Source organism: Solanum lycopersicum, chromosome 3 (genome assembly GCF_036512215.1).
Source record: "Solanum lycopersicum chromosome 3, SLM_r2.1".
In the NCBI taxonomy this organism is placed as follows: domain Eukaryota; kingdom Viridiplantae; phylum Streptophyta; class Magnoliopsida; order Solanales; family Solanaceae; genus Solanum; species Solanum lycopersicum.
Genome location: NC_090802.1, coordinates 22,032,833 through 22,054,569, shown reverse-complemented (window position 1 = coordinate 22,054,569; position 21,737 = coordinate 22,032,833). Strand labels below are relative to the sequence as shown.

The window sequence follows — 21,737 nt, the reverse complement described above, 5'->3', positions numbered from 1 at the left end:
TTTGGACATGCGATATGAAATTTTGGTGTTGTATGTTTTTTCATAAACATAAAAATTCCAGAATTTCTAATTATTACAAAGATATTTGTTCTCCACTAAAGTAATTGTTTCAACCTAACTTTCACTTCCTATCAATATATTTGAGTAAAAATATACCACATTTTACGGGCTCTTCAAGATTTTATTACTCAACAATCGTAAAGTGTGAGTTAAAGTGACTGTAAGTTGGTGAGAAAAATAAATTTTATGTCCGTGAGAATAATAATGATGTGATTATAAATTTTATTTACATGCGAAATAAATAGTTGATAGATATAAATGTCCGATTGTTTTTAACGAAATATAAACTTGTGGATAAATTTTTATATCAAAATATCTCAAAATCATGATATGGTATTCCCGTATGATTCCGTATCATAATTTTTGAAGAATTAGAATCACATATGATGATATGGAATCATGAGATGAAATCAGCGTAAAATCGCATGTCCAAAGGCTGATTCCATCTCACAATACCATATTGTGATATGATATCGCATGGCCAAATGCTTACTTAGAAAAAAACTTACAATACAGCGTATCAATTTGCTTTGTATATGTTCTCTATATCAGAGTGAATAAACACAACTCTGAAATGGATAAAACTCAAACTCTGGCTGTGTGTGTATATACATGTATATATATTTTAAACTCACACTATTTTGAGTAAATATATTTGATCGCTCGAGTAATTTTTCCCATGTAATACACGTATGATCAGATGCAATATGCATTTGATGGAATTCCAGTATGACACAATACAACTTACCCATAAATCCTGATTTCAACATCTGACTCACATTAAGGAAAAGAAAAGGGAATAATAAGAAATCTCAAAACCAGATCCAGACGTACACTTTTTAGAAAAGATGCACACAGATCTGGATAAACACTAAGAAATAAATGTACAGAGCAACTCATACTCTTCCACTAGACAAAGAAAACACCCTGCAGGTACACTCTAGTAAGGCCACCAATCTGGCTTCTTCACCAAGATCTCATTATACTCCGGCCTTGAAGTCTGGGATAAGAAGAAAGAACATAAATTCTAAAGATCAAGTGTTAATGATAATTAAAAGAACATAAATTTTAAAGACCCAAGTGTTTATGCATGATTACTAAACCTGGGAAATCAAATTAAATCTTGCACTAACAAAGAAATAGATCGAACTAACAAATTCATTATCTTTCACGATTTTGAATCTCAGTAACAGAACCAAATCATATGAAACTATAGACTTAAACACCTCATAAGCAAATCTGATCATTTTAAATCACAATGATCACCAACGTTCCCATGTATTCCTCATTATCATGTCTATATTTTCCAGAAATACTTTTCAGGTCTAACTATACCATCTCTATAGTCATGGTTGGATCTGGATGGCCAATTCCGTGAACTGATATAACAAGAGTACAAAATTAAGATACTCTACTACTCCAAATAAACAACAACTAAGTCTCAGACCCAAACAGGGGTGGAGGCATGGGTATCCAAGGGGTGTTATCCGATACCGCTTCGTCGGGAATTTATTGTTTTATATAATGTATAATACAATATTACAATGCTACAGCCTACAACAAGTATGGATCAAATACTAAAGAGATGACTTTGCTAGCATAATTGCTTCAATAGCTCACCAGTATGGACATTCAATATTTTCCTCAAGGTTATGCGTTCAACCCCACTCAGCAACATACTTTTTGAAAGTCTTGTTATGAAAAATGGAGAAGCCAACAAGGCTTGAACCCTCAAACATCATGCTTAAAAGGGAGAAACAATACAACTGAGCCAACTTCATTGAACTTAAAGTACTGCTAATATTATATTTAAGTGCAACTCGACTTGCAAGCCAATAAATACTTATATAATGTTGTGGCATTGAATTACTCAAGCAACTTACCTAGTATTTAGCCAAAAATTTTAGGTGAAACTTGAAAAAAAAATCAGTTGGAATTGTGCTTGGATATACACTTAGCTTGGAAAAAAAGCTAAAGTTTCACGAGTGAAAGTGAAATTTCACCCAAAAAAATTGGCCTAATTTTTGGAACTTGAACTTTCTTTGAAGATAAATTTTTCAAAATGACCAGATACATGAACAAACAATCTTTTCAAAAAAAAAAGAAGTGAAAATCTTATCTGCAAAATCTATAGCCAAACAGGAACTTAAAATCCTAAAAGTTTGAAAAATTACTCATTTATTTGAGATTCACTTTATCTTCAAATTGGCTTCCTAGACTTTCTTTCAACTTCTCTAGCCTGAGATGAAAGGGGCGGATTCTTGCATACCGAGAAAGAATTGAAAAAAGGTTCACTTTACAATTTGTAGTATTTGGAGATTATAGTTGCTTTCTAATTTTTGGCGAATTAACATGGTGCGTGCTGCTCTTTCAACTGTAGCTTTGTTTGTTTTTTCATTTTTTTTCTTTCCAATTGGAATTTCTAGAAAACATTTATCAAAAAAGATTTGGGTGGGATCTGATGAAGATCAACTAAGATTCATCTGAATTTGTACATTAATTTGTAATGCAACTTGAATTTAGCTTTCTGAAATATGCTGTCATTATTGTAATATTTTATTTCATCTCTTTAATGTCGACACCGCTTACGAAAAACTCTTTGTAAGCTACTGGTCCCAAACAAGTTATAGTCGGCAAGGTATGGACAGGGTGAATTATCTCAAATAATACTCCTCCAAAACTTATTTTAAATTAATTGTACCATTGCCCCTATACATCAACGCAATAGAAAGGGTAAATCACAAGTAGTATAGACTCGGTACAGACACCAACAAGTACTACTCCATCCTGCAATCTCATCACCCTTTCTGAAGCCTTAATGTGCCCCCAACTATTGAGAAAAAACAGAAAACGGGAGAAAATTAAGGACCTATTTTCTCAATAAAAGCTTGGAAGAAAACAAGGATGAACAACTTGAAAACTCATTGAAGGTCACATATTGAATGTAAATCATCCATGGTGGACTCGTGAATTTATTTTCTCTTCCTGGAGTGCCCCCCTCTGTACATCTTTAAGTCTCACATTCCCACTCAAGACTTTATGTACAACTAGGAAACATGATATAGCTTTCATGTTTCATTCTACGATCTCAAAACTTGCTTCATTTATTCTTTTTTGATCACTAACTGAATACTAGCTTTCCTTTAGGAAACCAAAATAAAAAGACCAAGGTGTCGCATACAGTACTCAAGACCATCTGCCTAACCTCATGTAGGAATAAGCAAGAACATAATTCTAAAATCATTGCAACACTGGCCATCAGACTGTTGTGTCTGCAAATAGACAGTTTGAGTCATCTTTTTTGAGAAATTAATTTTTTATTGTTGAGAAAGACAGTTTCCGTAATCATGTTTCTTCTTCTAGGGGGTCTGGATGAAGGTGCAAGTTAGACACTTCAGGGAAGTTGGTCCGAATTGAAAAGAAAAAGTGGATATCAGATGTTCCCACTTTTCCGATGATAATTGTTTCTAATGCCCAAACCATTTCATTTTTGGGATACAGAGAGATGCACTATAATCGGTAAATGTCTATACATATCTTTTTCCCCACAATTCTAAAAGGTCTTCTGGCTGTATCTTTGTTTCTAGAGATGATGTGTTCGCATGTTCTTTCATGTCAAACACAATTCTCATATCTAATTTCCATCCGATGTGGAATAACAAATACGTTATCATGATCAAAGAAGCAGAAAGCTAAACTAAGAAGGACCTCATCTCAACACATACATTTTCTGCTAACGTGGATGTATATGAGAGCAAACAAACTGCAGCTGGACCATATATCCCTCCATTTTCTCAAAGGATATCACTTCAGGCAGCCTATCTAAAAAAACTGACTGCAAATACTTCCACCAAACCCCAACACTCCCCCCACCCCGATCACACAAGAAGAGGCTTTTTGAAGCTTTTCCCTTCTTGAAGAGCATAAAGTTTACGATGGAGAAAAATAAATAATGGCTACAACCATGTCCCATTAGTTCTGCAGCTTATACTCAAAAGTTCAATAGATATGAACAATTGGTTAAATCTGATAGAGGAAATAAATAGTGTTATTTTAGTGAATTTATGTTGAATTGGCAAGAAAACTAATAAAGCTCCGTGGGTTAATTTAAGCTATTTAAAACTAATATAGCTCCATTGATTAATTTAAGCGATTTATTATTTGAGTGCTGGAGTTCAAGAGGTAATCTGCCTGAAGTGAAGATAAGGCAAAGCTATATCAACAAAACTTGCGCAACTTTACACTACAACAAGTCATGTTCCCTTTTCACATACTACGAGCGATTTTCTTTCCTCTTTCTTTTTGGCGATAGTTCGAAGAATACCGATTAATTAATTTACCTTAAGGATTCCAACACTAGCTTTTGGGATATCCCAATACAGGAGAGCCATGAAGAATGAGGATTTGAGGTAACACAATAGCAACTAGCTTTTAAATAATGAAGAATTATGGGGAAGACGTGTACTGCTCCAAACCTTCTAGAATGTGCACGACTAAGTTGATGTTGTTGAAACTATCCAAACACGGGAGGATAAGGTTATAGTGAGTCAATACGTTAAGGGTTCAGTATACTACAGTAAATGTGGTGTTTAATCAAGTTTGAAGGCTAGGATAACTTGTTCCCAACCAAACGACCCCTTGGAGCAAAAGCCAATTTGGAAGTTGCATTCTTGACAATTGCTTTAAGTGACATTGATTTTGGACTAACTTTAAATGAGAATATCACAATTTATGGAGAGTTTGAGGCTGAATTTCCTATCAAATGAAAGGCCAATAAATAAAGAGCTCATCAATCCAACTTTGGATTAAGAAATTACACACGTTTTACTACACCTGCACATACCCCAAGTGCTCGTGATGAAGCATGCAATGCGAGGTCCATTGCATGCAAATTGGGTGTGATGGAGATCTCACAATGCCTAAGCCTATGTCGGCCAGAAAATTAAGTTTATAAGTTGCAATTTAGGGACTCATTTGCCCTTTACCTTGGGCGAACTTTGGGTTGTTCCCTCCCTCTAGATTTCTTCCCTCTCCAACACCCTTAAGCTCGTGGTAAGTAATATATCAAGAATCAAGTGTAAATCTTTATGTAAAATTATGAGAAACACTAAGCTAGCGTTTGGTCATACCAAATAGTCTTGGCAAATATTATTTGGGTGAAAATTTGGATGAAATTTCACCATCTGTTGGCCATTAGTATTTGGGAAATATATTTCACTTTTTTAAATAAATATGATTTATACCCATAAGTCTTAAAAACTATGAAAACTAGAGTCGTCAACATGGGATAGGCTTGTTGGGCCGGCCTGGCCTAACACGGGATTTAATAGAGGTGGGCTATGATTTTTGGAGCCCATTTAAGAAAAGGGCTTTTTAGCCCGACTTGAATAAGCCTGTTGATTTGTGGGGCTTGAAGGCAAGTTTGTTCTTGACTTATTCTATGATTTCATCTAGAAAACAAGTGTGTGTTCTAGATGATTTCAAGAAGAATGGGGAATCTCTATAACTGAGGCAAGTTTCTAACCCCTCTTTGTCTCTAAGCTCGGGTGAGCGTTTCTAGGCGTAGGTTAGTAAGAACTTAGGGGACGGTGATTGGAAGTTGTGAGTTTGTGTATTATTTGTCGTATCATAAATCTTAGAGGTTGCTACATGTTGATAACACAATCAGAGGGACAAAGAAAGGAAATAAGAAAAGATATGTGGGTTAATACCGAGGAATTGAAATTATGGGAAACAAGGGGCCAAAATTCTCACCTCCCAATTGATTTCAACACCAAAAAATCAACCTTACTCAATAAGTTTTGGTACGTGTTCAATTGGGAGGTGAGGGTTTCAGCCCCTTGTTGTCCATAATTTCAATTCCTTAGTATTGACCCACATATCTTTTATTTTCTTCCATAACAATGCAGGTTTAGACGCGCAAGACAACGAACCACCCCACTAGCCACTTGCTTAAAATTCAATTGGTGAGTTAATGAGCTCCATCTCTTTTTTGGAGCCAGTTTTTTTCTGGCACTTGTCACATGTATATATATCGGATATTAAGGGTAGGTCGGAGGCTAACGACTCTGCCCCGGCGAGTATATCAATTGTACAGTTTTAAGATTCTAGTAGAGGCTTCTAAATCACTGGTATGTTTCATATGTCAACATATATTATGTCAACATATATTTGTCAGTTGTACTTATTGTCAGACAGGTGAATTGGGCTCGGAACCCTCCATATGTACACACAGTTGTTTCTGTTGGCATCATAATACTATGACATGCCTCCTTATATTTCCAGAATGTCACTTGATTCAGTATAGATATATATGTCACGTTCATATGTCGAATAGAGTTATCCAGTTCAACAGGTTGGGCCGTTGGGTGTGACAAGACTCAAGAGGGAGGGACACGTAGAAGTTGATTGCACTCCAAGATGGAAAGACCCTTTTAAGGTGATGTATAATCTCATTGAATTGATGAGAGACAAATTTTCCCAGCAAAGACTATATGGATACCTAGACACCTGTTAAGGCTGCCTATATTGCATGGACAGCCGTACGGCAAGTAAACTGACACCAAAGAACCTAAGGAGGAGAGATTATACATACTGAAAATTTGTGCAAGAAAGAAGGTGGAGATGGGATCCATTTGTTGTGGATTAAGATGCTGAACACAAAATGAATAACTACTTCGTTCCAGAGCAATGTGGAGAACCTTTTCATGAGCAGAGAAGGAATCCGGATAAGATAAGACACAGAATTTGGATCGCATACTTATGCTGATATGGACGATTTGGAGGCGAAGGAAGAATAGCTTTTTACCTGATGAACTTTGACCTGACCAAAAATAACATGCTCAGTTTTTGTTTTAATTTTTTTGATGAAGTAATTAGTTCTATTGCAGGCATCAAGTAGATGCACAATAGTTACAAAAGCTTAGTAGCAAAAGGTAAGCTCTCCTTTACATTGTTAATTGAGAATCAGGGAGCGGACATGGTTCAGAAATGAATCAGGGCAATCTAGAGGAGATAAATAAAGTTTTTGTTTTACTTTGGGCTAAAGAAGATTGAATATCTTATGTAGAAGTAAAGTTATAATAACTCCTCTACTTGTATAGTTTATCCCTTTGTATGCATTATTTTATTGAATAAAATAGGACCTGATGTTGCATTACGATCTCTAAACAAAGCCTTACAGTATTAGAAGATGTCTACTACCCAAACTTACATCCCAAGGCAGCTTTCACGTTATACTAAGGATTGAGGAAGATGATATACCAATGGCAGTAGGGTCATTATGTTTTAGTTCCAGATACCTTTGAGATCCTTCATTGCTCGTTTCGCACTTACGCTTCCAATACCCTGATTCAAAGTATTTGAGCCAAATGCATGCCTAAATTTATCCCATCGAGAGAATTCAGGGTCTTGGAATATAGAAAATTATACATATGTCTGAAGACTTTAAACCTTGGCTCCAGTCCAGAAGCTGACACTTGCTGGTACTGTTTACTACTTTGTTCTGTCAAGAAAAGAACCCAGTTTTCCCCCTTCCCACTGATGCAATGATTTCTAGGTATAAAAAAGAACCAAAGTTGAAACTACTTTATTACCACAAATCTGAAATCACAACAATCTAATGCCCATCCCAAAAAAGACCACAATCAAAATGGGCATATAATATGAAAAGAAGAGAGGGAGATGCTAACCAGATCCTTGAAAATGACATATGCTACAACAAAAAAGAAGACGAAGAGGATCTCAAACTCTGCCAATCGGACGAAATCAAATACAGAGTCCACAGCTCGAGTCAAAATCGACCGCGACGGTACCTCGTCCCTTCTTCCACCTCTAGCTAACCTCTTCGCCATTGTTTCCGCAAATACACTAAACAATTACAAATGTTGAATTTGGAAACGGGACAGCCATCATCTCTGAATTTCAACAACCATTACACGTGCCCCAAATTTCAGATTTTAACACCATCAAATGTCAATTCAATTGGGTGCACCATCTGCCGTGTCATGTTTAGTTGACTAGGTACGTAATCGGATGTAATTGATAAGATAATTATCCCCTCCATTTTCTCCGGGCATAAATTGATAATAATTATAATTTGATTTTTTAGGCTACTTTTTAGAAAGAAAAAAAAAACATAAAATCACCAATTGTCTCGAATTTAAAATATATATATATATATATTTTAAATTCGAGACAATTGGTGATTTTATGTTTTTTTTTCTTTCTAAAAAGTAGCCTAAAAAATCAAATTATATATATATATATATATATATATATATTAATTTTGTATTACCCCATAAAAAATATTAAATATTTTTATAAAAGTATTATTTTGACATATTTTCACCTGGTTTGTAATACGCACAACGCACCCGTGAAAGCTTATTTTTGTGCTAAAAATCAATTAAAAGGTGTCACGTTTCAATTCTTTTCTTTATTAATTATTTTCTTTATTTAAATTATCATCTTCCTCAAACAAGCTCTAAAGATTTTTTGGAACTCTCTCCGATGAATTTATCATCTTCCCCGAAAATTATTCACTTTAAATTTTCAATCGAAAAACTTAATTAGAAATCCTTCAAAGTTTAATTTCTTCTTAATTTCATTTCGCTTTGAGTAATCAAGATATTTTGTGAAAATGTTTAAGAAAACTCTAACTTGTTAACCTTCAATTTCTTGTTTACTCAGTTATTCCTCAAAGAATGTTGACCAAAAATCGTAAAAATGAAGCAAATGATCTCCACTCTACTATCAATTGCACTAGACTAAGAAGCAAAGAGACATGGAAAATTCATAAATGAAAAGAAAAGAAAGATAATCAATACCAATTGATATTCTTGCGTCACAATTCAAGTGAGAAAATGGGTCAAATGAATCATTTTACAAAGATATTCAATATTTTTGTGGGGGTAATAGAACGCCTACAAATTTAAGGTGTCTTTTAGAAAATTCAAGACAATTTCATTGGTGACTTTATGTTTTCTTTTCTATTTTTTAAGCAGTTGTGTAGTCTTTGAGTGTACCTATTGGACTTATGGCAGTACAAAAAAATCCTCAATTGGCCAATAGATTTTACTAACAACTTAAGTTGGTTGGTATCTACTAACAACTTACCAACATATTTCTAAGTGAATTATATTTTAAAACTTAACAACGAAATTATAACATATTACCAACCAAAATATTACTAAGTTTTTTAGTTGGTAAATATGGCGAAAAAAATGGCATAAAATTTAACAACATATTATCAATAGATTACCAACTGAAATATTACTAACGCTCACCTTTTGTTGATAATATTACCAACAAAGTATATATCGATTGGTAAATATGAGAAAAAAAAATTGTTTATACAATTTATTAACATATTACCATTGAATTACTGACCAAACATTTACCAACGGTAAGTTTGTGTTGCTAAATTTATCAACCAAATATAAATGTGTTGTTAAATTAGTAACGAAATGTAATTTATTTCAATTAGTTGAAAATTTTGCTAATTAATAAAGATTGTAGTTAGTAAATTACTAACATCATTAAAATAAGTGGTAATATATCAACCGATCATTAATCCATTAGTAAAGTTTACCAATATATTAATTATTAGTTGGTAATTTTACATATGAATGTTTTGTTGAATAGTAACTATTACCAGCTCTGATAAAATTTGTTGGTAAATTATTAGTTACTAACTTATATTTGAATTTTTGGTAAATTTACCAATTGAAGTTAAAGTTTCTGGTAAATCAACGTTTAGTGTTGAGGCTTTCATATTCAGTTTGTGTCATTAGGCATTTTAACTACCAAAATTTGTCTTTGTTCAATATTTTCGGTAAACATACTCAGATTAGAACTCCTTCAGTGTTCCTTAGCTTCGAAAGGTCATTTGTGATATAATAGGAAGGTTGGTTCAAGTATTGAGGCTTCCATTTTTTGTTTGCGCCGTTAGGTGTTTCAAATCTTATGTTTTGATCAAAAATTGACTTTAATCAATATTTTTGTGAAGTGCTCAGATGAGATTTCCATCAGCGTAATTAACTCCAAAGGTCATTTTTTATCTAGTAGGATGATTGGTTTGGATTTTGAGGATTTCATTTTTAGTGTGCCGTTAGGTGTTTTAACTTGTAAAATTTTGACCAAAATTAAACTTCGGTCAATATATTTGATAAATGTGCTCATATGAGAATTTCATCAGTGTAGTTGGATGCGAAGGTCATTTTTGATGTAATAAGATAGAGGGTTCGAATTTTGAGGACTCCATTTTTAGTTTGTGTCTTTACACATTTTAACTTTTATGTTTTGACCAAAGTTTCACTTTAGTCAATATTTTTGGACATCGTGCTTGAATTGAAATTTTGTCACCGTAGTTATCCATATAAGTTCAGTTTTGGTCTCATAGGATGGTTGGATCGAGTTTTGAGACTTTTATTTTCAGTTTGTGTTATTCAGCTTTTAGACTTTTAGCTTTTGGCTAATATTTGAATTAGGTCAATTTTTTTGAAAAACATGATCAAATTTAAATTTCGTCAACACGATTAGCTCAAGAAGGTAATTTTTCTTCTTCTAGGATGGTTGATTTGGATTTTGAGGTTTCATATTCAGTTTGTACCATTAGGCGTTTTAACTTTTACTTTTTGACTAAAATTTGACTTTGCTCAACATTCTTTGTAAATGTGCCCTGATGAGAATTCTATTAGTGCGATTAGCTTAGGAAGGTCACTTTTATATCTAATAGGATGGTTGGTTCATATTTTGAAGCTTTCATTTTTAGTTTTTGTTGTTAGGCGTTTTAACTTTTAACTTTTGGTCAAAATTTAGATTTGGTCAATATTTTTGGTAAGTGAGCTCAAATAATTTTTTTTGATATAATAATATGAGACATATTGAGATTAATTTAACTTGTTATCATAGATTTTGCATTGTTTCATTCAAATATGATTTATAAAATTGTTGAATTTAATTCGTGCTTTTAGATATTTAAATGTAATAAATTAATGGATATTTTACTATTGAAAAATTATAATAATATTTTGAACATATTGTCAATCAATTACTAACCTGACATTGAACTTGAATGATATATTACCAACAAACTAACAATTAATCAGTAAATTTATTAGAAAAACAAATAATCATACTAATGTATTTAAAATTTATAAGAAACAAGGGTTGTGGTGGAGTGCTAAGTTTTATTTCATTCTTAACCAAGTGATCCCTGGTTCGATTCCTCTTGGGTAAAGATTCGTCTTTGTTAGGGAGTGTAAATATGTATTTAGTCGGGCTCTAATATTGGTACCGTACACTGGATGAAAAACAAAAACAAAAGTATTTAAAATTTATTGATAAAACATAATAATAATAATAATAATAATAATAATAATAATAATAGTAATAATAATAATAATAATAATAATAATAATAATAACAATAATAACAATAATAATAACAATAATAACAATAATAATAATAATAATAACAATAATAATAATAATAATAATAATAATAATAGTAATAATAATAATAATAATAATAGTAGTAGTAGTAGTAATAGTAATAATAATAATAATAGTAATAATAATAATAATAATAGTAATAATAATAATAATAATAATAATAATAATAATAACAATAACAATAATAATAATAATAATAATAACAATAACAATAATAGTAACAATAATAATAATAATAATAATAATAGTAATAATAATAATAATAATAATAATAATAGTAATAATAATAATAATAATAATAATAATAATAATAATAACAATAACAATGATAACAATAACAATGATAACAATAACAATAATAATAATAACAATAATAATAATAATAATAGTAATAATAATAATAATAATAATAATAGTAATAATAATAATAATAATAATAATAGTAATAATAATAATAATAATAATAATAATAGTAATAATAATAATAATAATAATAGTAATAATAATAATAATAATAATAATAGTAATAATAATAATAATAATAATAATAATAATAATAATAGTAATAGTAATAGTAATAGTAATAGTAATAGTAATAATAATAATAATAATAATAATAATAGTAATAGTAATAATAATAATAATAATATTAATAGTAATAGTAATAGTAATAATAATAATAATAATAATAATAATAATAGTAATAATAATAATAATAACAATAATAATAATAATAATAACAATAATAATAATAATATATCAAAATAGAAAATCATATTGTTACTCCTGATATGGATGAACCTACTCTCTCTGAGATGAATTTTTCAAATGGTTTTGATGGATCAAGAAGACAGACTTGATTTTAGACCGGGATCTCCGGTAAGAGAAAAGATTTCAAATGAATTCTTTGAACCTAAATGGAAACTTTTTAGAGAATGGTTCTTTAAAAATTTTGATAAAAACCAAAGGACCATTTTACAAGATGAGTTTTATAAAGATCTTTCACAAACTAATAAAATTATTGCTTTTATTCCTTGGTTTATGACTAAATATATTTATAAATATATTTGTATGCTTGAAAGAGATTATAAACTGACTGATGGGTCTATTACTAAATCAGTTTTACCCCCCAACAGTCTTTTCAAATTGAGAAAGATAATAAAACTGTTCATTTTACAGCTTTTGCAGAATTATTTAATGATGATACTGCTTTAATAACTGCCAAGCATGTTAAAATCCTTATACAGCAAAATAATTATACAAATGTTTATATGGGCATTCTAGGAGATCAAATCCTCTCTTTACATGATAAGATCAATCATATATATTCTACTATTGAAAAATCTAAAGCTTCTGATAAAGGTAAGGGAAGAGCCTCTACGAGTATCCAGCCTCCACCTGAAATCAAAGATTTTAAATTATCAAAGCATGATAATATTGAGAGGTGGTTAGAAGAAAAATATAAAAAAGATCTGGAACTTAGTCCTCTTCATATAGAGGAAAATGATAAGGATAATAATACTTATAAAAAGAGTAATACTCTTGATGAGATTAATAAAATCTCAGAAAAATATGCTAGAAAACCGGTCCAAAGGATGTACTATTATCCTAGACCAACTCCTCAAGATATACTCTTAGAGGAACAAGAATTTGTTGTTTCTAATAGTTTCAGTGGTACTGAGATTTATGAATGGAATATTGATGGTTTCACTGATAGACAGATTTATACATTGGCTCATAGAATTCTTATGTATAGCACTATATGCAAAGCTAATAAGAATTCAGAACAAAATACAGCAAGCATGGTTATTGCCGGGTTTACAGGGCAATTAAAAGGATGGTGGGATAATTATCTCACAGAAGAACAAAGAATGACAATTCTAAATGCAGTGAAACAAGAAAATGGTAGTTCAACTCCAAATATAGTTTATACGTTGGTTCTGACTATTATAGAACATTTCTCTGGAAGATGGTCAGATAATAGTGAGACAATTAGGACTCTTTTACAGAATCTTAAGTGTAGATCTCTTACTAATTGGAGATGGTACAAGGACACATTTTTGTCCAGGGTAATGGAGTTACCAGAATGTAATAGTTCTCATTGGAAATCCAAATTCATAGATGGACTTCCAAACTTATTTGCAGAAAGAATTAGGAGAGTCCTTAGAGGGGATGAGGTTAATATTAAATATGAAGATTATACTTATGGAAAACTTATAGCAGCCGTGATTCAAGAAGGGCTAGCTTTATGCAATGAAATACAGTTGAATCAACAAATCAAGAGATATCATATAAATGAGAACAACAATTGGGAGAATTCTGTGAACAATTTGCTATTGACATCCCAGAATCTTCAAAAAGATCTTCTAAAAAGAAGAAAGATAAGGACTATACAGATAGGCCTTATAAACCTCATAGGAAAAAGAAACGTTTGGATAAACGTGAAAATAGAAAATTCAAAAGATCTGATAAAAAATCCTTTAAGCATAATAATTCGGATGCTTGCTACAAATGTGGAAGGATAGGCCACTATGCCAGAGATTGTAGAGTTAAGGACAAAATTAAGAATCTTAATTTAGATGATAATCTCAAGGATTCATTATGTAAAATCCTGTTAAACTCTTCACCTGAAGTATCAGGTCCTGATGATAGTGGGGGAGAAGAATCCCATACCAGTGAGGACTTAAGGGTTCTCCATGATGAAAGTTATATCTCTTCGTCAGATGGAGAATGTATGCCTTGTCAAATAGGAGAAACCTGTGAAGACAAGCAGAATACAGATGAGTTTTATAAACTCTATTCTCAATTCAAAGATCTTAATCTTAATGTCATTAGTAGTGATGATTGGATAGAGATGATCAAATTAATAGATGATCCTATAATAAGATCTCAGATTATTGACAAAATGGGAAGTACTTCTACTAATAAAGTAGAGTCTCCTAGAAAAGAAATTCAGAATGAAAACACTACTTATACAATGGCTGAATTAAAGAGACAACTTCATAAGAGGTCTCAAAGGAATAATATTCCAACTACAATTCAAGATTTATCTGAAGAAGTTAATAACCTTAAAAAAGAAATTAATGATTTAAAAAATAAGAATATTATTCTTGATGAAAGAATTACATTTATTGAGAGTATTAATAAAACTCAAGAAGGTAAGCAGGCTACTGATAATTCTGTAGATTCTCTTAATAATTTAACTCCTGAAGATTTTACAGAAGAAAAGAAAGAATCATTTTTAAAAACTATTGAGTTAATTACAGCTCATAAACCTCTTGCAAAAATTTCTATAGTTATTGATTATAATTTAAAAAGAGATTTTATTGCTCTTATTGATAGCGGAGCTGATTTAAATTGTATTCAAGAAGGGTTGATCCCTTCAAAATATTTTAAAAAGACTACTCATATTTTAAGAAATGCTAGTGGTCATAAGATGGATATTGATTATAAAATTCCCAAAGCTTATATTTGTACAAACAATGTTTGCATTCCTGAAAGTTTTGTTTTAATAAAAAACATTTCAAATGAAATTATTCTTGGAATGCCTTTCTTTTGGAAAATTTATCCAATTACTTCTTGGGATCATACTGGTATTACTGGAAATTTTGAAGGGAAAAGGGTTAGGATTGATTTTATATCTCCACCTTATTCTAAATTCATAAATGAAGTTAAAGATTTAATTTCTTTAAAGAACAAGAAAATAGGCTTTTTGAAAAATGAAATTTGTAGTCTTACTATTGAAGAGACTCTACAAAATCCTAAATTACAGGAAAAAATTGAATATTTAAAAAATCAATTTTCTTCACAAATTTGTGGTGATCACCCAAATGTTTTCTGGGAGAGAAAAAAACATATTGTTAGTCTTCCATATGAAGAAAATTTCTCAGAAGATTATATTCCTACTAAGGCAAGACCTTGCCAAATGAATTCAGATTATTTAGAATTATGTAAGAATGAGATTAATAGTCTCTTACAGAAAGGTTTAATAAGACCTTCAAAGTCACCATGGTCTTGTACTGCTTTTTATGTTAATAAACATGCAGAACAAGAAAGAGGAGTTCCTAGACTCGTTATAAATTATAAACCTTTGAACAAAGTTTTGAAATGGATCAGATATCCTATTCCTAATAAAAAGGATTTACTAAATCGTCTTCATGAAGCTATTATATTTTTAAAATTTGACTTAAAATCTGGTTATTGGCAGATTCAGATTTCTGAAGCTGATAAATATAAAACAGCTTTTAATGTACCCATGGGACAATATGAATGGAATGTTATGCCATTTGGTTTGAAAAATGCCCCGTCGGAATTTCAAAAAATTATGAATGATATTTTCAATCCTTTTAGCAATTTTGTAATTGTTTATATAGATGATATCTTGATATTTTCTAAAAGTTTAGAAACCCATTTCAAACACCTTGATTTATTTAAGAAAATCATTATTCAAAATGGTTTGGTTATATCTAAAGCAAAAATGCATATTTTCCAAACTACTGTTAGATTTTTGGGTCACAATATTGAAAAGGGAAAAATCATTCCTATTCAGAGAAGCATAGAATTTGCATCTAAATTCCCTGATATCATTACGGATAAAACACAGCTGCAAAGATTTTTAGGAAGCTTGAATTATATTTCTCCTTTTATAAAGGACTGGGCAAAAAATGCTGCTCCATTATATGAAAGGCTTAAGAAAAATGCTAAGCCATGGACAGAGGATCATACGAAAGCTGTTCAACAAATTAAAAATAAGGTTAATAACCTTCCATGTCTTGTTCTAGCTAATCCCAGTTGGAACAAGATTGTTGAAACAGATGCCTCTGATATAGGCTATGGAGGAATTTTAAAACAAATCTCCCCAGATGATAATAATGAATATCTAATACAATTTTATTCAGGAAAATGGAATAATAGCCAAAGAAATTATGCTACCATAGCTAAAGAAATCTTGGCTATTGTAAAAAGTGTTCTAAAATTTCAAGGAGACTTTTATAATCAAAAGTTTATCATAAAAACTAATTGTCAAGCTGCTAAATTCATCTTTAATAAGGATGTAAAACATGATGTTTCTAAACAGATGTTTGCTAGATGGCAGGCCTTATTGGCACCTTTTGATTTTGAAATACTTTATAAAAAAGGAATAGATAATAGTCTTCCTGATTTTCTGACTAGAGAATACCTAATCAAATAATTCTCTTTTGCAGCATGATGAGGCCATCTTGGCCCTCTTCCTCTAATAGAGGAAAGGGGAGAGGACGAGGAGGAAGGACGAACAATAATGTCTTAGCTCAAATCGAAAATCAGAGGCTTATAGCCGCAAATATCACAAAAACATCTGCTAGCACATCTACTGGCATATCAGGGATAGACGCAAGCAATCCAATGTATAAAGAATTTATGGATTTTATAAAATCCAGACAACAAGAACAACCATCATATTCAGCAGTGGCCAATGAAGAGGTCATTGAAAATATTGAAGTCTATGACCAAAATGATTTGCCAAGGTTCATCCTTCCATTGTAGATCCCTTGGGTCTAATAATAATAACAATAATAGTAATAATAATAACAATAACAATAATAACAATAATAACAGTAATAATAATAATAATAATAACAATAGTAATAATAATAATATAATAATAATAATAATAATAATAGTAATAATAATAATAATAATAACAATAGTAATAATAATAACAACAATAATAATAATAATAATAATAATAACAACAACAACAATAATAATAATAATAGTAATAATAATAATAATAATAATAATAATAATAATAATAATAAGTCAAAATTATTGATTTAGGATATTTTACTTATTTGGAGCAGTTTGATAAACAAATGAATTGGAAAAACATATTTTTTATTATATAAATACTATGAAATTAGATAAGATAAATAAGTTGCTAATCCAAATAAGATTCTTATTCTAAGATGAGATGTTTTGTACCAAATAATTAAGTAGTAACTTTTAATACAATTAAGCTCTTCTATCATATAATTACATAATTAATATTTTCTCTATCTCTATTTACTTATCTATATTTTTTTTCCATATTTGTCTCTATTTACTTGTTCATTCTAAAAAGTCAAGAAAGGATAATAATATTTTTTCTAATATGTCCTTATTTAATTCTAGAAAATTTCTAGTACTACTAAGTGTTAATGTATGCTTTTGAATCAGAAAATATATTTATTATACTTGGAGAGTGACATAGTCTTTTAAGTTAAAGATAAACTTGTAATTAACCTATAATAATTTTTAATATTTTAATATGTGTGTCAGTTCTAAAGTGGACAACTAAATAGGGACAAAGGGAGTATGTAGTAGAGGCTAAGAGCTGCTCTTCGTCAACATTCATGCTTGGCACAACTAAGGGTAAGTTGGTAATTTCACCATCCAAAGGTAAATTGTTGGTGTCTTTCTTCCACGTGTATAGCTATAATTCCTAATTGATGTCTTTTGGATATTTCTTCAGCTTACCTACACTTTCTATACTTTCTTGGCTCTTTCAACTTGTTTTATTGATTTCCGGTAAGAGTTACTTTTGGTTTTTCATAATTATGGTTAATTCCTTTCTGTCAATGTTTCTCCATGTTTATCTTTCATGGTATTTAAATTGGTTTGAGTTTCCTAAGTTTCTCATTCAGATTGTGCTTGCGGCTACAATTAATTTCTTAATAAATAGCACCGAGGATGGATATTTCAAATTAGCTAAAAATAGGTATATCAGAGATAGATTATTTCAAGTTTATGAATTGTTATAAGATGTCACTTTAATTATTGTGTAGTAACAGTTTGGTTTAGGTCACATAATTGACTGGAAAACGTGAATAAACATAAAAATATATATGGTAAAAGTAATGGAAATAAATGAGAAAATAGCGACATCAAAAATTTTACGTGGGAATTTTTCTCAATAAGGAAAAAAATCATGGGCCAAGAGGAGTAACTCATATCACTATAGTAATGATTTTACACAGTATAATCACGAATACAATACTCAAAGTGATTACTACACACTTTAAAGGAATAACACTTTTTTTATTTCCACCTTACTAAAATATCAGTCACACTCTATTTTTCTTCATAGACTATTTTTCTTGTATAGTCTATGGAATATCTCACTTTGCTCTCAAAGTGGTTTTTCTTTCAAGTTTTGGTGTGTTCTAAAAATGAGCGAGAATGCTCTATTTATAGAAGGGTAAAATCATGTTTATGTCACTAATAACATAGGTAAATATAGAAATAAAAAATGATTGCAATTCTTACCAATTTGCCAAACACCAAATCTTTTATTTTCAACTCAAATTACTATTCCTTTTTAACAATTGCTTGTAGCAATTGAATAGCTAAAGTTGACAAAAAAAATTGGATGGATTCAACAAATCTCCCCCTTCAGTCTCATTTACTGGAATAAGGTATCTTCATCTTCTTTAGAGAGAGCTCATACACACAAGTTCTTTGCATAACTCGAACTTGTCTTTTGGTATCGTCTTGGTCAGCATATCTACAGAATTTTCACATGTGTTGATATTTTTGACATGAAATGATTCACTCTCCACTTCCTCACGAATCCAGTGATATCTGACGTCGATGTGTTTTATTCTTGCATGGTAGATGGAGTTCTTACGCGGGTCTATTGCACTCTGACTGTAACAATAGACAATATAATCCATCTAATTCAAACTAAGCTCTTGAAGAAATTGTTCCATCCATACTATCTCCTTGCCGGCTTCAGTAGCCGCAATATACTCAGCTTCAGTTGTAGATAGTGCGACACACTTCTGCAACTTCGATTGCCATGATATATCTCCCCCTAAAAAAGTAAACACATATCCAGTGGTGGATTTTCTGCTATCAATGTCACCTGACATATTAGAATCTGTATAGCCTTTCAAGATTGAATTTGATGCTCCAAAACACAAGCATTATTCTGAGTTTCCTCTAAGATACATGAGTATCCACTTCACAACTTCTCAATGCTCTTTTCCCAAATTTTCGAGAAATCTGCTCACAACACCCACCGCGTGAGCAATATCAGGTCTAGTGCATATCATTGCATACATTTGACTTTCGAAGACGGAGGAATATGGAACTTTGTCCATGTTCTCTTTTTCCTCCATAGTACACATCTTCTTGCTCAATTTCATATGACTAGCAAGAGGTGTACTAGCAAACTTAGCATTTTTCATATTGAAGCGGTCCAGTACACGTTCAATAAACTTCTTCTAGGACAAATAAATTCTCCTTTCATCTCTGAGATGAGTAATTCTCATGCCCCAAATTTTCTTGGCATGACCCAAGTCTTTCATAGAAAGTATTCTTGGCCACAATCAACATATCATCCACATACAACAAAATGATGATAAAATCATTGTTGTCAGAAAATTTGTGTACAAATACGCAATGATCTGAAGAAGTTTTCTTATAGTCTTGCTCACCCATAACAGATTCAAAATTCTTGTACCACTGTCTGGGAGCTTGTTTTAGGCCATAAAGACTCTTTTTGAGTTTGCACACAAAATTTTCTTTACCTTCTAGTTTGAAGCCCTCAGGTTGTTCCATATAAATCTCTTCATCTAGGTCATCGTGAAGGAAAGTCTTCTTCACATTCATCTGCTCAATCTCTAAATTAAGACTAGCAGCCAAACCTAAAACTGTGCGAATCGAGGACATTTTCACTACAAAAAAAGTATTTTGTCAAAATCAATACCCTTTCTTTGACCAAATCACTTAACAACCAATCTAGCTTTGTAACTGGGCTTCAAGTTGTGTTCTTCAACTTTAACTTTGAACGCCAACTTGTTCTTCAGAGCTCTCATGCCCTTGGGCAATTTTACCAACTCATAAGTGTGGTTATCATGCAGAGACTTTATCTTAGCTTGCACGAGTTCAATTCATTTATCCTTGTGCTCATCTTCCATGGCCTCCTCATAACATTCAGGTTCCCCCCTGTCAGTGAGTAACACATACTCATTGGGTGAATAACGAGAGCAAGGAAACCGCTGTCTTGTGGACCTCCGAGGCAGAATATTTGATTCGTCCACAACTTCATGAGCAATAGGATCATCATTGTTATTATCAACATCAACATGTTGACTCGGTACATGATTCTGGGTACCACCATGATTATCAAGCCCAACAACATCATGCACACTTATGTGAGAAACTTCATCATGATGAACGGTATCATCAAAACTTGAAGATTCTACCTTCTCCGCTTTGTCAATATCTTCAATTGTTTGAGTCTCCATGAAAATAATATCACGTCTTCTCACAAGTTTCTTTTCAATTGGATCATATATCCTGTAACCAAATTCATCTAGTCCATATCCAATGAAGATGCATTGCCTTGTCTTGGCATCTAACTTTGACCTCTCATCTTTCAGCACATGTACAAAAGCTTTGCAACCAAATACTTTCAAATGGTTATAAGAACATCCTTTCCGTACCAAACACTATTTGGTACATCACTTTGAAAAGCAACAGTAGGAGATAGATAAATAACATGTGCAACGGTCAATAAAGCCACACCCCAAAATGAGTTCGGCAATTTTGCTTCATAAAGCAAACATCTAACTCTTTCCATCAAGGTCCTATTAATCCTCTCAGCCAAACCATTAAGCTGGGGAGTCTTGGGAGGAGACTTTTGGTATCTAATACCTTGATGCTTGCAGTATTCATCAAATGGTCCACAATATTCACAACCATTATTAGTACGAATACATTTAAGTTTCCTTCCAGTTTGCCTGTCAACTGAAGCCTGAAATTTCTTGAAGACACCTAACACTTGGTCTTTAGTCTTTAAGACATAGACCCAAAGTTTCTCGAGCAATCATTAATGAAAGTGACAAGTAGAGTGCACCACCTAATGTCTTTGTCTTTATTGGACCATATAAATCAAAATGCACCATCTCAAGCAACTCTGTCTTTCTAGAAGTAGTGTAGGACTTAAAAGAAACTCTATTTTGTTTACCATCCAAGCAGTGCTTACACTTTTCTACTTTAGCACTTTTGAAATTTGACAAAAAATTCTTCTTGGCTAGAACATTAAGTCGTTTCTCGCTGATGTGGCTAAGTCTCTTGTGCCATAACATTGAGGAGTTATCACTCTCAACCGCATTCACCATATCAACACAAGCAGATGTCGTAGTACAGTATAGACCACAACGTTTGTTACCACGAGCCACAACAAAGAAACCCTTA

The 21,737-nt window shown here is 31.5% G+C and overlaps 1 protein-coding gene across 1 annotated transcript; it reads right to left on the bottom strand.

Annotated features, from left to right (window-relative positions):
- Positions 1-681: 681 nt before the first annotated feature.
- Positions 682-8,060, bottom strand: LOC101249894 (uncharacterized). Its single transcript, XM_004234723.5, has 2 exons — positions 7,752-8,060; positions 682-1,060 (listed from the first exon to the last, which is right to left on the bottom strand). Exons 1-2 carry the CDS (start codon positions 7,911-7,913, stop codon positions 1,001-1,003), a joined length of 222 nt encoding a protein of 73 aa, XP_004234771.1. The 5' UTR covers positions 7,914-8,060; the 3' UTR covers positions 682-1,000.
- Between the last annotated feature and the right edge of the window lie 13,677 nt (positions 8,061-21,737).